The 14,105-nt window shown below is 43.3% G+C and overlaps 1 protein-coding gene across 1 annotated transcript in view; it reads right to left on the bottom strand.

The window, feature by feature from the left end:
• Nucleotides 1–8,866: 8,866 nt before the first annotated feature.
• The window catches only part of HMGA2 (high mobility group AT-hook 2), a 136,125-nt gene continuing 130,886 nt past the window's right edge, over nt 8,867–14,105 (bottom strand). Inside the window, exon 5 of the mRNA XM_039234293.1 lies at nt 8,867–9,020. Coding sequence (XP_039090224.1) covers nt 8,973–9,020 — 48 coding nt within the window. The 3' untranslated portion in view covers nt 8,867–8,972. The remainder of the gene's footprint in view (nt 9,021–14,105) is intronic.

Here is a 14,105-nt window from a genome sequence, read left to right as displayed (position 1 = left end):
TCAGGACGTGTCCCCAAGAGAAGGTTTATACTCAGCAGTGATAGTATATTACAGGGATATGTATTAGTTCAGAGGAGAGAGCGTGAAACTACAGTCAGGGGGCCTCAGATTACATCATGGTTCTGCTGTTTGCTGGCTCTGTCTCCTCCGGCTGCTCACTTATGCTATCTGAGCCTCAGTTACCCCACCTGTAAAATAAATATAATAATAATACTTGCTATATCACCCAGCATCGTGATGAAAAATAAAGCTGAAATTTGTAAAAGTGTTTTGTTAAGTGCAAAATGAGTCTTTACTCATCCTTGATGAGTAGAATTGTCATCTTTGTTTCAGTCAAGATGGGCCAAATTGTGCCCTGGTGAAAACCAGCAACGCCGCGGTGCCTTAAATCAGGGTTGCTTTCTTGTCCCTGTTTAGTCCCGTGCCAGGCCGGCACCTCTCAGGGTACTGGGCTTCCATTCATGTTGATGATAAAGTGTGAGACTCTTGTGATTTTGTTCACATTGACCTCACCTCCCTATTGTGCTTATTCAGTGTGCCCTGCTGCAGTGGACCTTCATAGCAGGCTCCTTCCCATTTTCCCTTCTGGAAGTGCATTTGGAGTTTACTTTGGGGCGTAGCCCATTTCATGTTTCACATGGGGGGGCTCCCCTTCACCTGCCATCTGCCTAACAGAGGTCCCCCCTTCTGGATTGGCTGTGGGGGCAGACATGTGACCCACATCTGGCCAATAGGCAGTTTCTTTCCCCTGGTGACAATGATCAGCCTATGATCCAAGTCATCCCCAAAGTACTCAGCCCCAAGATTTTTCTGGAAATACTGGAAAACAAAACAAAACACAACTTGTCTTTCTGTAGAGGTTGCTGGGCCCAGGGATGTGGGTCTGCCACTTGCAGCAGCTACCTTGCCAGCACTGGAGGAGAGCCTAACTGAAGGCACCAAAGAAAGAGAAAAGCCGAACTGAGGGCTATGCAAAATCAGACTCCTGGCCACAGTCTTCAGGTCATGCGAAAGATCTGGTATCCTGGACTTCTCGGTTTTATCAGCTATTATTTTGTTTTTGGCTTAAGCCGTTTTGAACTTGGTTTATATTCCTTCCAGCTGAAGGAGTCCTGGCTAATACAGTCATTTGTCTCCAATGCTGGAGCTCCCAGGAGATGGCAGTGCAGGTGGACGTGGGCATGAGCCCCCTCATCCCATCCCAGTTCCCATTGGTCACCAGAGGAAATCTACAACAGGAGCACTCTCCCTCTTGTTTACTGTCCTTCTCTCTATCAGTACTCCAGGAAGTAATGTTACTCCCAGGCCAAAGAGGCCAGTCTCTTTGATTTAGTTTAGGGAGACCTAAGGGGCTGCACAAGTCAGGGGGAGAGGACAGGGTAGAAGAAGACAGTGAGGCAGAGGGAAGATGAGGTGCAAAGGCTGGCTGCAGGAGTACATTTAGTTTCACTCTTTGAGGTGGGCTCAGCTAGCAGCTGCAATCTGAAGGAATAACAGGACCTGGGTGCTATGTACCCGGAGGAGGGAGACCACTGAGAAGATGAGTACCTCGACCCTGTGATACTTTCAATCAAGGCCAAAGACAAGAGCCTGGAGCAACCAGGGATGGTGGCTGGACTGGAATGGCAGAAAGTGAGCATTCCCTTAGACGATGGAAGTTGTGAGGCATCAGGGTCCCCTAATACTGTCACTGTAGTGGAGGCAACTTGCATTTTGCTGATTTGGCGGGGGTGGGGGTCTCTTTGGTAAGCAAATCCACTGAGATCAAACAGAGTGCAAACCACAATGGGAAAAAGGTGTCTGTATATATATTAATGATTTCTGTGCATGGAATGTACAACCAAAATGGAGTTTGAAAACCCTGATATGTTCCTGCCCATGATCTGTAGGGTATCCTTGTGTGCCAAAAATCAAGTAAGGAGAAAAAATGGTAGCTTTAAGCCTGCCTTGCCAAAATGGTAGCCAATGCCATAGAGCATTTCCCATATGCCAAATTCTTTTTAATCATTTCACATATACCAACTTATTTAATTCTCCTAACAACTCATTTAGATAGAGGTTATTATTTCTGCTTAAAAATGAGAAAAAACCTGGGTGGCCTGGGTGGCTCAATTGGCTAAGTGTATGACTCTTGATTTCAGTTCAGGTCATGGACTGTGGGACTGAGCCCCACATCAGGCTCTGCTGTCAGGGATTTTCTCTCTCTCTGCCCACCACCCCCTTTCTCAAAATAAATAATCAAATTGAAACCTTTAAAAAATGAAAAAACTGATCCCAGCATGGTTATGTGGTTTGTGCAAGGTCCCCCAGCTAGTTATTGGCAGAGCCAGGATTCAAACCTAGGCAGCCTGGTTCCAGAGCTCACACCTTTTTCATCTACAGTGCAGCGGGATACCTTGTCCAGTGTCCCTGGACATCAGTCATCAGACACTTTTAGAAGGCGACTGAATGACCTGAGTCTCAGTATTAATTGAAATTAACTGCCTATCTTGGAGTGTCACAGCTCAAATGGCAACTCCTCTTCCTTAAGTTCCGCTAAGACGTGGCTAACCTGCCCAGCAGAAGCAAGAACCAACTGGAAACATGGCTTGAGAGGACACTGAAGCTTCTCGGGGAAAAGTTGTGGCTGTGCCTTCCAGGGCTCCTCTTTCCTGCTGTGTCTCTGTTTATTTTATTTTTTTAATTTTATTAAAATTTTTTAAATGTTTTATTTATTTCTGAGAGAGAGAGAGGCAGTGTGAGCAGGGGAGAGTCAGAGAGAGAGGAAGACAGAATCTGAAGCAGGCTCCAGGCTCTGAGCTGGCAGTCAGCATAGAGCCTGATGTGGGTCTCGAACCCACGAACCGTGAGATCATGACCTGAGCTGAAGTTGGACCCTCAACTGACTGAGCCACCCAGGCGCCCCTATCCTGCTGTGTCTCTAGGGCAGCAGAAGACAGGGCTAGACCTGCATCCACCACTCCTCCGCAACCCCCTCCCCCCCCGCCCCCAGCAAGTTTCTTCCAAAGCAGGCACCTTGCCATCTAGGCTCTGGCCATGGAGCATTTTCAAATGTTATCCAACATTTCTGAAAATGTATGCTTAACCTAGGATCAGGGCAGCCACGAAACAGGTGAAATCCAAAAGTAAGAAAGTAGGTAATCAGGTGGGGGGGGGGGAGGGCACGGGACGAACAGGTCATAAGGGGTCAGTCCCAGTGTTGACTGATGTACAGGGAAAGGGTTAGGGCCTTAGGAGGGCTGACGGGAGGAAGGCAAGGGCCAAGCCCTGGATGAACGGGGTGGAGGTGAGTTATTAAGGCTATGAATCCGGCTCAGAGGCAGAAGATAAGAACCCAACTATTGTAAACTGGATACACACACAGTGGGGCTATGGGTCACTGACCTGAAGTGTTTTCCCATTGGCTGTACCCAGGGCCGTGGTGTGAGAGTAGGACAGAGGCATGATGGGCCTAGCTCGGGTGGAGTCCTGAATGAAAAGTTTGAGAACAGAGGAGCAGAGAGCCAAGGCCGATGGTCACATCCACAGCCATTTCCCTCCTACTTCAGGCAGAGCGCAGACTGCCGAGTTTCACAGATGGCTAAACTCAGTCTGCGGGTGTAGACCTCTGTTGCTGCCTTTTGACTCTCAAAACGTTACACATCCGCATTCCATATTTCACAAGTGACTTTGATTCTTTTCAGCTTCTCTTCGCCCTGTAGGCCAGATTTCCTAGATCTGAGGAGTAATTGTTCAGGGATGACCCTACCTAACTCTAAGAATTAGTCTTGTTCAATAAAAAGTCATCTTATATAAATAAAGCTTGGTAAGAAGCACATCCATTTTGATCTCCTCTCTACTCTTGAGCTTCTTATTGTTTCACTTTTCTGAAATTTCATCCATTAATCTGTAGTATGTGTTTGTGTCCTGTCATACTGACTGCAATGTCATTCATTCTTTAGTTGTTTTTAAAGTTTATTTTTATTTTTTTTAGAGAGAGAGATAGAAAGAAAGTGGGAGAGGGGCAAAGAGAGGGTTAGAGAGAATCCATGGCAGGCTCTGCACTGAGTACAGAGCCTGACTTGGGGCTTGAACTCACAAACCGTGAGATCATGACCTGAGCCAAAATCAAGAGTCAGACACTTAACTGACTGAGCCACCCAGGCGTCCCTTTAGTTGTTTTTATTACTTCCCATACTTCTAAACCACTTATCATTCCTGAATTCATCCAACAGTTGAGTACCCCTAACCCTGCTGAAAACACCTCCCCTCCCCACACACATATGAAATGCTACATGGGCTGAGACTCACTGCCAGTATAGCATAGGATCCTCTCTGTTGATGATGCAACAGCCTTCTTGTGAGATGACCAGCAATTCATCTCTGGTATTAGCAGGGAATTCACGATGCTTCCAACCACCTTCAGGATAACTCAGTAACATTCTATTTACATAGCTCCCCGTTGGGTCCAGGTCTCTCATGGAAAGTTTTGGCTCTTATGGGCAGGGATGAAGTCTCCTTTACCTCTATTACCCCAGTTACCCAGCACCCACTAGGGACTCCACCGTTATTTGAATGCATTGGCTGATTTTTTTTGGACACCCTTCTTGAACTTAAGTTTAAACTTAAAATGTTTCTTCACATAATAACTTTCATGAGTGTAATACTCATTGTGTGGAAGCAATAGTTTAATTTTTCTAAAACGAAAAGGAAAACCTAATTCAGAGATCATTTAGGGATTATCGACTCCACAATATGGTAAACATTTTATCCTATTCATCTACTTATTCTATTCTGGACATAACATGTCTCTCCTTATTCTTTCTTTTTCAAGCCAAAGATTCTCTGTTGGTTTGTTTGTTTTTATTTTCCAGAAGTAATTTCTTCTTATGTGCTTTTCTTTGTTAATAAAAATTAAGAGACTAAATATGGGTTATATTAAATACATTTGGTCTATTAATAGGCTGAACTAATGATCCCCTCCAGTGGGAAATGGCTTTGCTTCCTCTGAGTCCTTGTAATTTGTTGCCTAAGTCACATATTTGGTTCTGTATCTGCATAATTTTCTCTAAGGAAGATGATCTTTTGAAGGCCTCCTGGTCTGGGGCTTAGCACGAAGTAGGCACTCACAGAACATTGGCCGTGAAAATAAATGAATGAAGGTGTCAAGTCATAAATTTGACAATAAATTCCCCGACAGGAGATGTTTTAATATGGGTAAGTCCTTCCAGAGAAGCTAAAGAAAGAGTTTTAGTGACAGTGGTGGCAGCATAAACCAGAAGATTTTAACCTTGGAAAGCTCTTGGATATATTCATAATCAGCAATTGAGATGTAAAGGTGATCTCGAATTTGGTGGAATACTTCTGACCCTGCTTCTGGGTCTTATACAGTAAGAGACTCCTATCTAAAGAAATTCGGTGTCTTTTCATTTCTTAGCTCTCTTCACTCAACTTTTGGCACGCTCTGCAACCATTACTTGAAAGATACCTAGGACATTACCACTCACCTCCCTTACCAACATCATAGATGCCAGCCTTCAGGAGAGATTCTTCGGTTTGAAACTGCAGCCTCATCTTCCTTGACATTTATTCTAAGGTCACTCTGTAGGATTAAATGCCAGACCGTGAAAGGAGAATCTAGGGTAGTTGATTTAAGCAGCACAGTACTTTAAAACGTTAGGTCAGGAGCACCTGGGTGGCTCAGTCGGTTAAGCATCAGACTTTGGCTCAGGTCATGATCTCACACTTCATGGGTTTGAGCCCTGCGTCAGGCTCTGTGCTGACAGCCCAGAGCCTGGAGCCTGTTTCGGATTCTGTGTCTCATTCTCTCTCTGCCCCCACCCCCACTTGTGCTCTGCCTCTCTCTATCTCTCAAAGATAAATAAAGGTAAAAAAAATTTTGTGAATAAAAAATAAGTAAAACGTTAGGTCAGTGTGCGAGAGGTGTGGGCCCACAATACGCAGGGGGTGCGACAAAATGACTTGTGAATGTCTCTCTCCATGACCTGTTTTGACCAAACTTTATTACTCATTTAATGGAGTTATGACAAAGAGTAGGAATCAAAACACATGGGGATCACAGAGGCTGTTATGTTTATTGTGTAGAACAGACAGTGATAATCCACTAGAGAAATATTTTCAACAAGCAAGCGATTCAAAGTACAATCATAGACAGCAACTCTACATGAAGAACAAAGAATCAAGTTAGAAGACGCTCAGAGGAACAGGGAGAAAGTCAACTGCAGTTAAACGTCTTGATACTTTTCTCCTGCAAACATACCTAACTTGCAGAAATGGTAGAAAAGTTAAATGTCCAGTCTTACTTAGCCGAGACCAACAACAGCAAAGAACAGTCCTATAAAATTTATCTCCCACAAAAATAAACTATATATATAAAAATTTTATGATGTTCTTACTGTTCCATTGGCCACAAGCTTTTTTTTTTTTCAGTATGAAAAATGAGGTATACTGGGGCTTAAGAGGTAGTCGTGTGTTTTGATTGTACAACGTATAGGAAATAAAAGAGTAACTTCATCAGAGATGGAAATCGCTCGGTGCTCCGAGTTTGGCCAACATGAGCAACTTGCTTCAGTTTTATGAGCTGGCCAATGAGGTTTCGAAAGGCCCAACCAAAGATACAGGATGGGACTTTTATTTTTAGGAGCCACTGTTTATTTGCTTATTTAATGCACAGTTAACAGCAAAGTTGGGTTTTAATTCTCTCCGTAGCTCCTTTGGTGATTCACAACAGTGAGCCATCTGCCAGTCTCCGAGAGGTATGTGGCCTCTGAAATGACCTCCCCGGAGTGGCTGTAAGAGAGATGGTTTTGAGTTTCATTTGGCTTCCGTACTAAAAGCCAGACTGACACAAGCCATCATGAGAAACTACCTCCTGGCCCAGTTGATAATACCATGTTAAAAAGTCAGCACACTCACTAGGAGAGAAAGCAATAAAAAACTCTACATAAGAAGCGTTTAAAATAAATCTGGTGGAGACATATTACAAAAATCACATTTGTGTAAAATACATGAAAATATCTGTCAAGCATTTTCTCATATTCGACTAATCTTAAAAAACACATATTTTTGATTGCATCCTGCAAAAGCTGGGCTTGTGGCATCGCACCTACAAAGCTTCAAGTTTCTTTGAAGGTTGGCTTTGTTTTCGTTCTTTCTTTGCAAAAAGCATGTAAAAATGTGTTCCTTTCTATCAAACGTCTTTTACAAAAATAGTTTGGACTCGGGGTAGCTGCAGTTTGAACTACTTCAAACACTGACAAACACGAATGCTGCAAGTCACAAGTTCATTCCTTTTGAAGTCTGGAGGTAGGTCTTTGCAAGTCAATTAGTCCATTTCCTTAAACAATTCATTTGAGGTACAAACTTGGAGGGTACGATTTAAATATTACAGTCAAATTTTGTGTGGTGTGTAGTGTGACTGAGGAAAATGATCCTTAAGAACCTAGGAGCGACTTGGTTAAAAAAATATTCAAGTTAATGTAGAAATCTAGCAGAGAAGCTGAAACAAGTATTTGTAAAATTTTAATAAAAAAAAATAGAAAATTACATAGCCATGCTGAAACACAGTAAGGAGACTGCTTCTTTAACTGTCATGAAGTGTACAAAAAGAACCACAGATGATTAGCATCACCTACCCATTAGGTTTTTTTTTTCTTGCATTGCTTGTGTATAGCAGCATGTAATAAGTACTAGACTGTAAATTAATTGTAACATTCAGAGGTAGTATTGAGTAGTGGGGATATATTATTGCATCTCTGGCTAAAAGTGCAGTTTGAATGAAGAGACGGTGAGCTGAAGCCAAAGCATCTCAGTCAACCATCCTATGTCAAAACGTATTACTTGAAGTAATACATAGGCTTAATTTGAGGTAAGTGGTATTTAGGTCTTTCACGGAAACTGATACATAATGGAGAGAGAGAGAGGGAGATAGACAGAGAGAGAGGGACTGCATTTTTTGCTCTTTAAATTGTAGTACAGCAAAAGAAATACTATACTATACTGTACTATAGCAAAAGAAATTTAGATTTCGCTCCTCCCACCTGGTAAGTCGGGTGAGTTCATCATGCGTTATTCTGTTGTACCTTTTCATTAAATTACAAAGAGGATAATTTGACTTGTCTAGGTTCCTTAAATGCTTTGAAGCCAACAACGGGTGATTTATTGCTAAGTGGCATTTGGCTCTGTAGGAAGTAGGTTCTACACGGATGAGTGTTTTCCCAAAAATGAGCGCCATGAGTCAATTTATTACTCCCGCTGATATGTGTGATATCCATAAGTAGAGGCGTTGGCAATATCTGTTTGCTTACTTCCCTTTTTGAAAATAGGAACATAACCTTTTTTCTGGGTTGTTAGCTGAATGAAAGGATACATCAGCATTTCGTCTCATTTAGAAAGAAAAGTTAAAATACCATCAAGTAAGTGTCTACGAGATTATACGAAAAAGAGTAGTATCTAGTCCTATCTTTGGTGTTCTAAAAAGAAGCTTCACTACTGGCGAGCGGGTTGGGTGGTGGTTGAGGTGTACACAGTGTTGAACACTGCGCCTTTCCCGGGGGAATGCCCGACGTCATGAGCGTGACACTTTCTGGTCTGTGTGCAGTGCAGTGATCGACTAAACCCGATTCAGAGTTTTTCTCACCCACCCACTCCTGCCTATCAGTTCAACAAACTATTAGTAGGTTAAGGAAAAAAGAAAACAGTAATTAAAAGTTGCATTGTTAAACTGTGTCCCCTGTGTTTACAGCAGTTTTTCACTAAACCTGGGACTGTGAAGGTGATTAATATAGTCCTTTTTAAGGTTATGTGATTTCTCCCGCCCGCCCCCCCGCCCCGCCCCCACCCCCCCCCCCTTCCCCCCCCCCCCAGATGAAAGTGGAAAGACCATGGGAATAGAGAGTAAGTGGTCACTGCAGTGTCTTCTCCCTTCAAAAGATCCAACTGCTGCTGAGGTAGAAATCGAATGTTGGCGCCCCCTAATCCTCTTCTGCAGACTCTGGTGAGGATGTCTCTTCAGTCTCCTCCTGGAACACACAAAAGGCACAACCATTACACTGTGTGGGCTCTTCTTGACCAGCAGTTCGGAGGGGACCTGTCTCCACGACACATTCTGCTGGTCGCGGATGATTGGCAAGCCCTCATTCCCAGGGCTTCTTAAACTGTAATTGAGGAATCAAGGTGTTGTTTTTTCCCAGAGCAGTCATTTAGCCACTGTTGACTTAAGGCTTGACATCATGGCGGCTGGTCAGCAAATTCAATTGTTTGCAGTCCTGAGAATGTCAGGCCAATGTAAGCTCACTCACCAACCAGAGTAAAAAAGGAATGGATAAATTTTTCCCGACAGCATGGCCGCTCATCGGTTTTAAAAACCCGGTGCACGTGTAAGAAAGAAAAAGTTAAGGGAAATCCTTTCTTCAGATTCAAATGAACCTGTTCTACAGATACCGGTAATATCTATAATGGCTGATACTTCCACGATGCTTACTAGGTGCTTTCAGGGGTTGTTTGTTACTCCTCCCGTTTTACAGATGAAAAAGCCCAGGCATGGCAAGTAATGTACCCAAAGTCACAGAGGGAGTAGGGCCAGGAATTGGGCCGGGGCAGACGGGCGCCAGAACCTGTGTGTGACCACGACAGGGCGGAGGCAGCGTGAGCACAGACACGCGCTTGGAGAAGGCTTGCAAGAGCTCACTACTAACTTCCTCGGCAAATCGAGTTCCTCATTCTCGTATTTATTAAAGCACATTTTAAGACAATTTCCAAAGTTTGGCATAACTGTTGAATGTCAATACTAAAGCCACGTTGACCAAACATTTAATGGTGGGCCGGCCAAGCAGAGAAAATCTAATATATGTGTTTCTGTAGGACCTCCTCTTCATATAAATCTAAGTCTTCCTTCTCTTTTTTCTTTTCTTTTCCTTTCCTTTCCTTTCCTTTCCTTTCCTTTCCTTTCCTTTCCTTTCCTTTCCTTTCCTTTCCTTTCCTCTTTTCTTTTCTCTCTCTCTCTTTCTCTCTCTCTCTTTCTCTCTCCCTTTCCTTCCTTCCTTCCTTCCTTCCTTCCTTCCTTCCTTCCTTCCTTCCTTCCTTCCTTCTTTCTTTCTTTCCTGATTCCTTATGGCTCTGGAATTTGTTGGAGGTTCTGTGAGCTGGCTTGAGCTGCACGGTTCTCTTTCCTTTTGCTTATTTAACAAATGTGCAGTACCTTTCAGGACATGGGTGGTAAAGCGGAGATAATAAACATCTCTGATAAAAGTGTCATTAGGGAGAGGATGATTTTTATCAAATACTGCACATTGCCTCCGAAGACGGCATGTGAAAAAGATCTGGGAAAAGAGATAAACATTTACTCCTGCAGCAAACAGAGCCCCTTTAAGAATGGCCAGCTTAAAACAGCTTATAACAGTCTTCATACTTTAATAGATTTGATTTTCCACACGGCTTCATTTTGTCTGGGTGGCTAACTGACACAATTTATACCTCTCTTCCTTTCCCAGGTCACTACAGTACACCATTCAGTAAAGCATGCCTTAAAGCTTGTCTGCATTATATGACCAAACTTCCATTCATTAGTGTTTGAAACACTTCAGCTGTGAAGGAGCTCCTAAATGCTACCATGTGTGACGCTTTTGCGTAAGAGCAGCAAACGGGAAGAAAAAAGCCCACAGAAACGGGCACTCACACACTCCCATGAATGCATGTGTGCTCTCTCTCCCTCTCTCTCCTGGGTTTTAATCACAGACCACTGCTTACTGCAAACCCTTTGCAAAAGGTTTCAAACATTCTCTTACCCCCAAAGACTGAGAAAGCTGTAAATCCTGGGAATAAGCCCACATACAAATGAATGGATTACAGCTTAAAAAATATAACCACAGCAGCATCAAATCATGAGATTTCACACCGGTTTTGTTTAGTCTGCTTCGGGTTATGTGGGAAACGTGGAGCGTATGAAGCTACCTCCCCTCTGCTCCCAACCCCCCAAACCGAGGGCTTCACATATTTAAGCAGCAGGTTTATACCTCTTGATAGGCAACAGGCCATGACCCTGAGATTCTCTACGGAGTCCTGGCCACAAAGGAAGATGTAGCATGATCAAAGCCACGGACAGACGAAAGAGAGACAAGCCAAGGTTCAGCTGCCCTATGACCTTGTCTTTTCACTTAATATTTAAATTCCAGAAAGTCACTAAGCTGTTAGGCAGATACACTCCTCATCCGTCCCCAAATGACTCACTTCTCATTATGACATGAGGTGTGAACGTAGAGCACCGCTCTGATACAGACCACAGCATAAAAACTGGCAGGTAGGTTTTATTCCTTCTTCTTACGGTTAACATATTAATAGAACTCTGTCAAGCTGGAAAACCTCCTGGATTTAGCTATAATTATTCCATCTCTGACTGCTCGATTTTTCTATACTATCTGGAACCCAAAGTACTTCCAAATCCGGAAGGAAATCGAATTTTCAGGCCATGAACTTACAAAGACCTTGTAGTAGATGGAATGTGATCAGCTTTTCAAAACATTCCCAGAAACTTTGCTTGATTTGAGCTCTTGAAGCTCCCGATATGTGAGTGGTTTATTTAAATCCCTTAGACACAGCTCAGCTGAAAATGATGGTCCCTCATATTGTTTCCTTTACTTAACAGTTCTTAACACAAAACAGAGAGCTGTTTTATTAATGTATCTTTCCGCTGTCCTTGAAATTCTTCTACTAGTAGCTGTCAATTAGGACTGGGTATATAACTAGAGGGTCGGAGAGTGGGAGCCTCACTCTGCTGACTTTGGGAAGTGATGTGGCTCTCATATCCTCCAAAAGATGGTTTTCTCACATGTCTAGTAAGTGGAGCGTTCTCTCTTCTTGGCATGGCCCTGCCTGGCCACCCTCCAAAGGACAGCATGGCTGCCAAGGGGATGGTGGTGGTGTGTGGCACTTCTCATCTCTGCAGACCTCAGTTCTCACCTTTTCGGTGATTTGACTTTTCGCTACATGTGTGGTTTGCCGGGGCAAAACTATGGGTAGGATTAGGAGAAGAAAAATCTTCCCCATTAGGAAAAAAAGATGAACTTGGAAAACCCAGCCTCGGCTTCCCTGAGTGTCACAGCTGACTAGGCTTTACATGGGCCCTTCTGTGGTACCAAGTGTGGACAGAAATGGGTGATGGAAGGAATAAGCAGCCTTCTCTGATGTCCCCCAAGGACTCTTATTCCACAGGGGAGTAGTTGGTTGGGACCCCTGAGATTCAATCTTCTTTGGTGACTTAGAAGACACTGCCACTTATTATAGACAATAGTTTGCACCTTGAGATACTTCTTTAAAATACCTCATGTTCGCAACATATGGCCAAAGGACCTTTGAGCTGGCATGGCCCCCCAAAGAGCAGCCTGGAGGTAATAAGGAGACTGAAATCCGATAGCCAAGAGTTATGCACATCTCATGAGAGGCTGGTCTGCAAGGCGGGAAGGCGAACAGCAGCAGTCTGGTCAACGAGGCTGACCGTTGGAATAGGGTTGCAGGAATGCAGGATAAAAGGACGTTTAGAAGTGGAAGTGCACAGTGACATGTTTATGAGCACCGGCCACTAAGACCTCCGAACACTGAACAGCTCCCAGCCACTCACGTGGCTGCTTTACAGCGACAACTGAGGCGGCACCATGTCAGGGCGAAACATGCGAGTCTTTGGGGCAGAAAACTGAAGGGAGGGAAAGGAAAGTGGGCAGAGTTGGAGGCCTGTATTTTTATTATGACTCCTGGAAAATTGCACTCATTTTGCCTTAGTTTTTCTTTCGTTCAGGAAAAAAGAGGAATTTAATAAATGTAACTCTTTCATTGCTTTGGTTAAGCTTGCAAAAACATCCCACTAAAACCCAGAAATAGAGTTTGCGCTTATCTCTGCTCTGCATGTGGCATTTACCTTTGGGTTTACTTCCGCTAATTGATTCAAAAGGAGGAAGAAGACAGCCCAATATCCAGCCTTATCCTCTAATGCTTGGTGGAATTTTAAACGTCTTAAGAGTCTAATCATAGATCTTAGCACACAGACATGGGCGAGGGTGTGTGCTGGAGGAAAGTTTAGTATTTAATGTGAGAGCCCAAGCTCTGGGTTTAATTTTCAGATGCAGACTAAACAGCAGGTCTGGAGTGGAAGAGAGGCCAGTGAATTCTAAATGGAACTGGGAAACGGAAATACTCTCCTTGCAAATTTCAGGAGTTGGGTCCCCATGATCCCCTTCTCTGTGTGCAGTAAGGACTGCAAAATCCCAGAAGTCCACGTCGGCTTTAATGAATCCTATTTCTTCTCCTTGATTGCGAAGAATTCGGCAACTCTGTTATTATAAAAATGCTGCAGGCTAAAAATACATTTGTAATTTAAGCTATCTTGCCAATAAACCTGCAAATACCTTGTTGTCTAGAAAGAGTCGTTACAGTTTAATGACAAATTCTGTCATCTTAATATGTCCAACTCTTTAAGGACTCAGATTGACACATTGAAGAGTTTTTCACGTTCCTGAGTATCTCCAGTCAATCCCGTCCGAAGAGAGATAATGGGCTCTCTGCCTCAGAGGCAATGACCAGAAACCAATTTTTCAAGTTCCAGCTGCAGCTAAGTGACCCACAAGACCACAGAGCAGAGTTTTTCTGTTTCTCCGTCGGATATTTTAATTTAAAATGGACTGAGGCTGTTTAACTTAATGGAAAGTGATTATTTCCTCCAACTAGGAAAACTTTACTTCAGATTTTTAAAAATATGTTAAATGGAACATATAGAAACCAGATAATCTGGCAAGTGGAAGGTTTTCTGGTGGAAATGCTAGGAGGGGAATGTATTTTTTGAAAAAGGAGACATAAGAACTTGGGATATTTATGGGCATTTGTACCTAGTGCTTGCTTTATTTTAGCTTTATGTCTATAGAAATATATAAGCATCGGGACTACGTTGCATGTGTGACCATCAACTTAATAAAGTCAGTGTCAAGGTCTTTACTGAGGGATGTTTGAAGTAAAGCAGGCTGGTTGATCCTAGAGGCTGCTGACTACAGACGTCAGCCCTGGCATTGATGGGTTGGCTAACTCCTGCCTATTCTTCTGTGTCAGATCAGTAATGACCACAC

The sequence above is a fragment of the Hyaena hyaena genome, unplaced genomic scaffold (genome assembly GCF_003009895.1).
Source record: "Hyaena hyaena isolate Hyena2069 unplaced genomic scaffold, ASM300989v1 scaffold_87, whole genome shotgun sequence".
Lineage (NCBI taxonomy): Eukaryota > Metazoa > Chordata > Mammalia > Carnivora > Hyaenidae > Hyaena > Hyaena hyaena.
The sequence above is the reverse complement of the archived record's forward strand: the minus strand, read 5'-3'. Positions and strand labels throughout refer to the sequence as shown.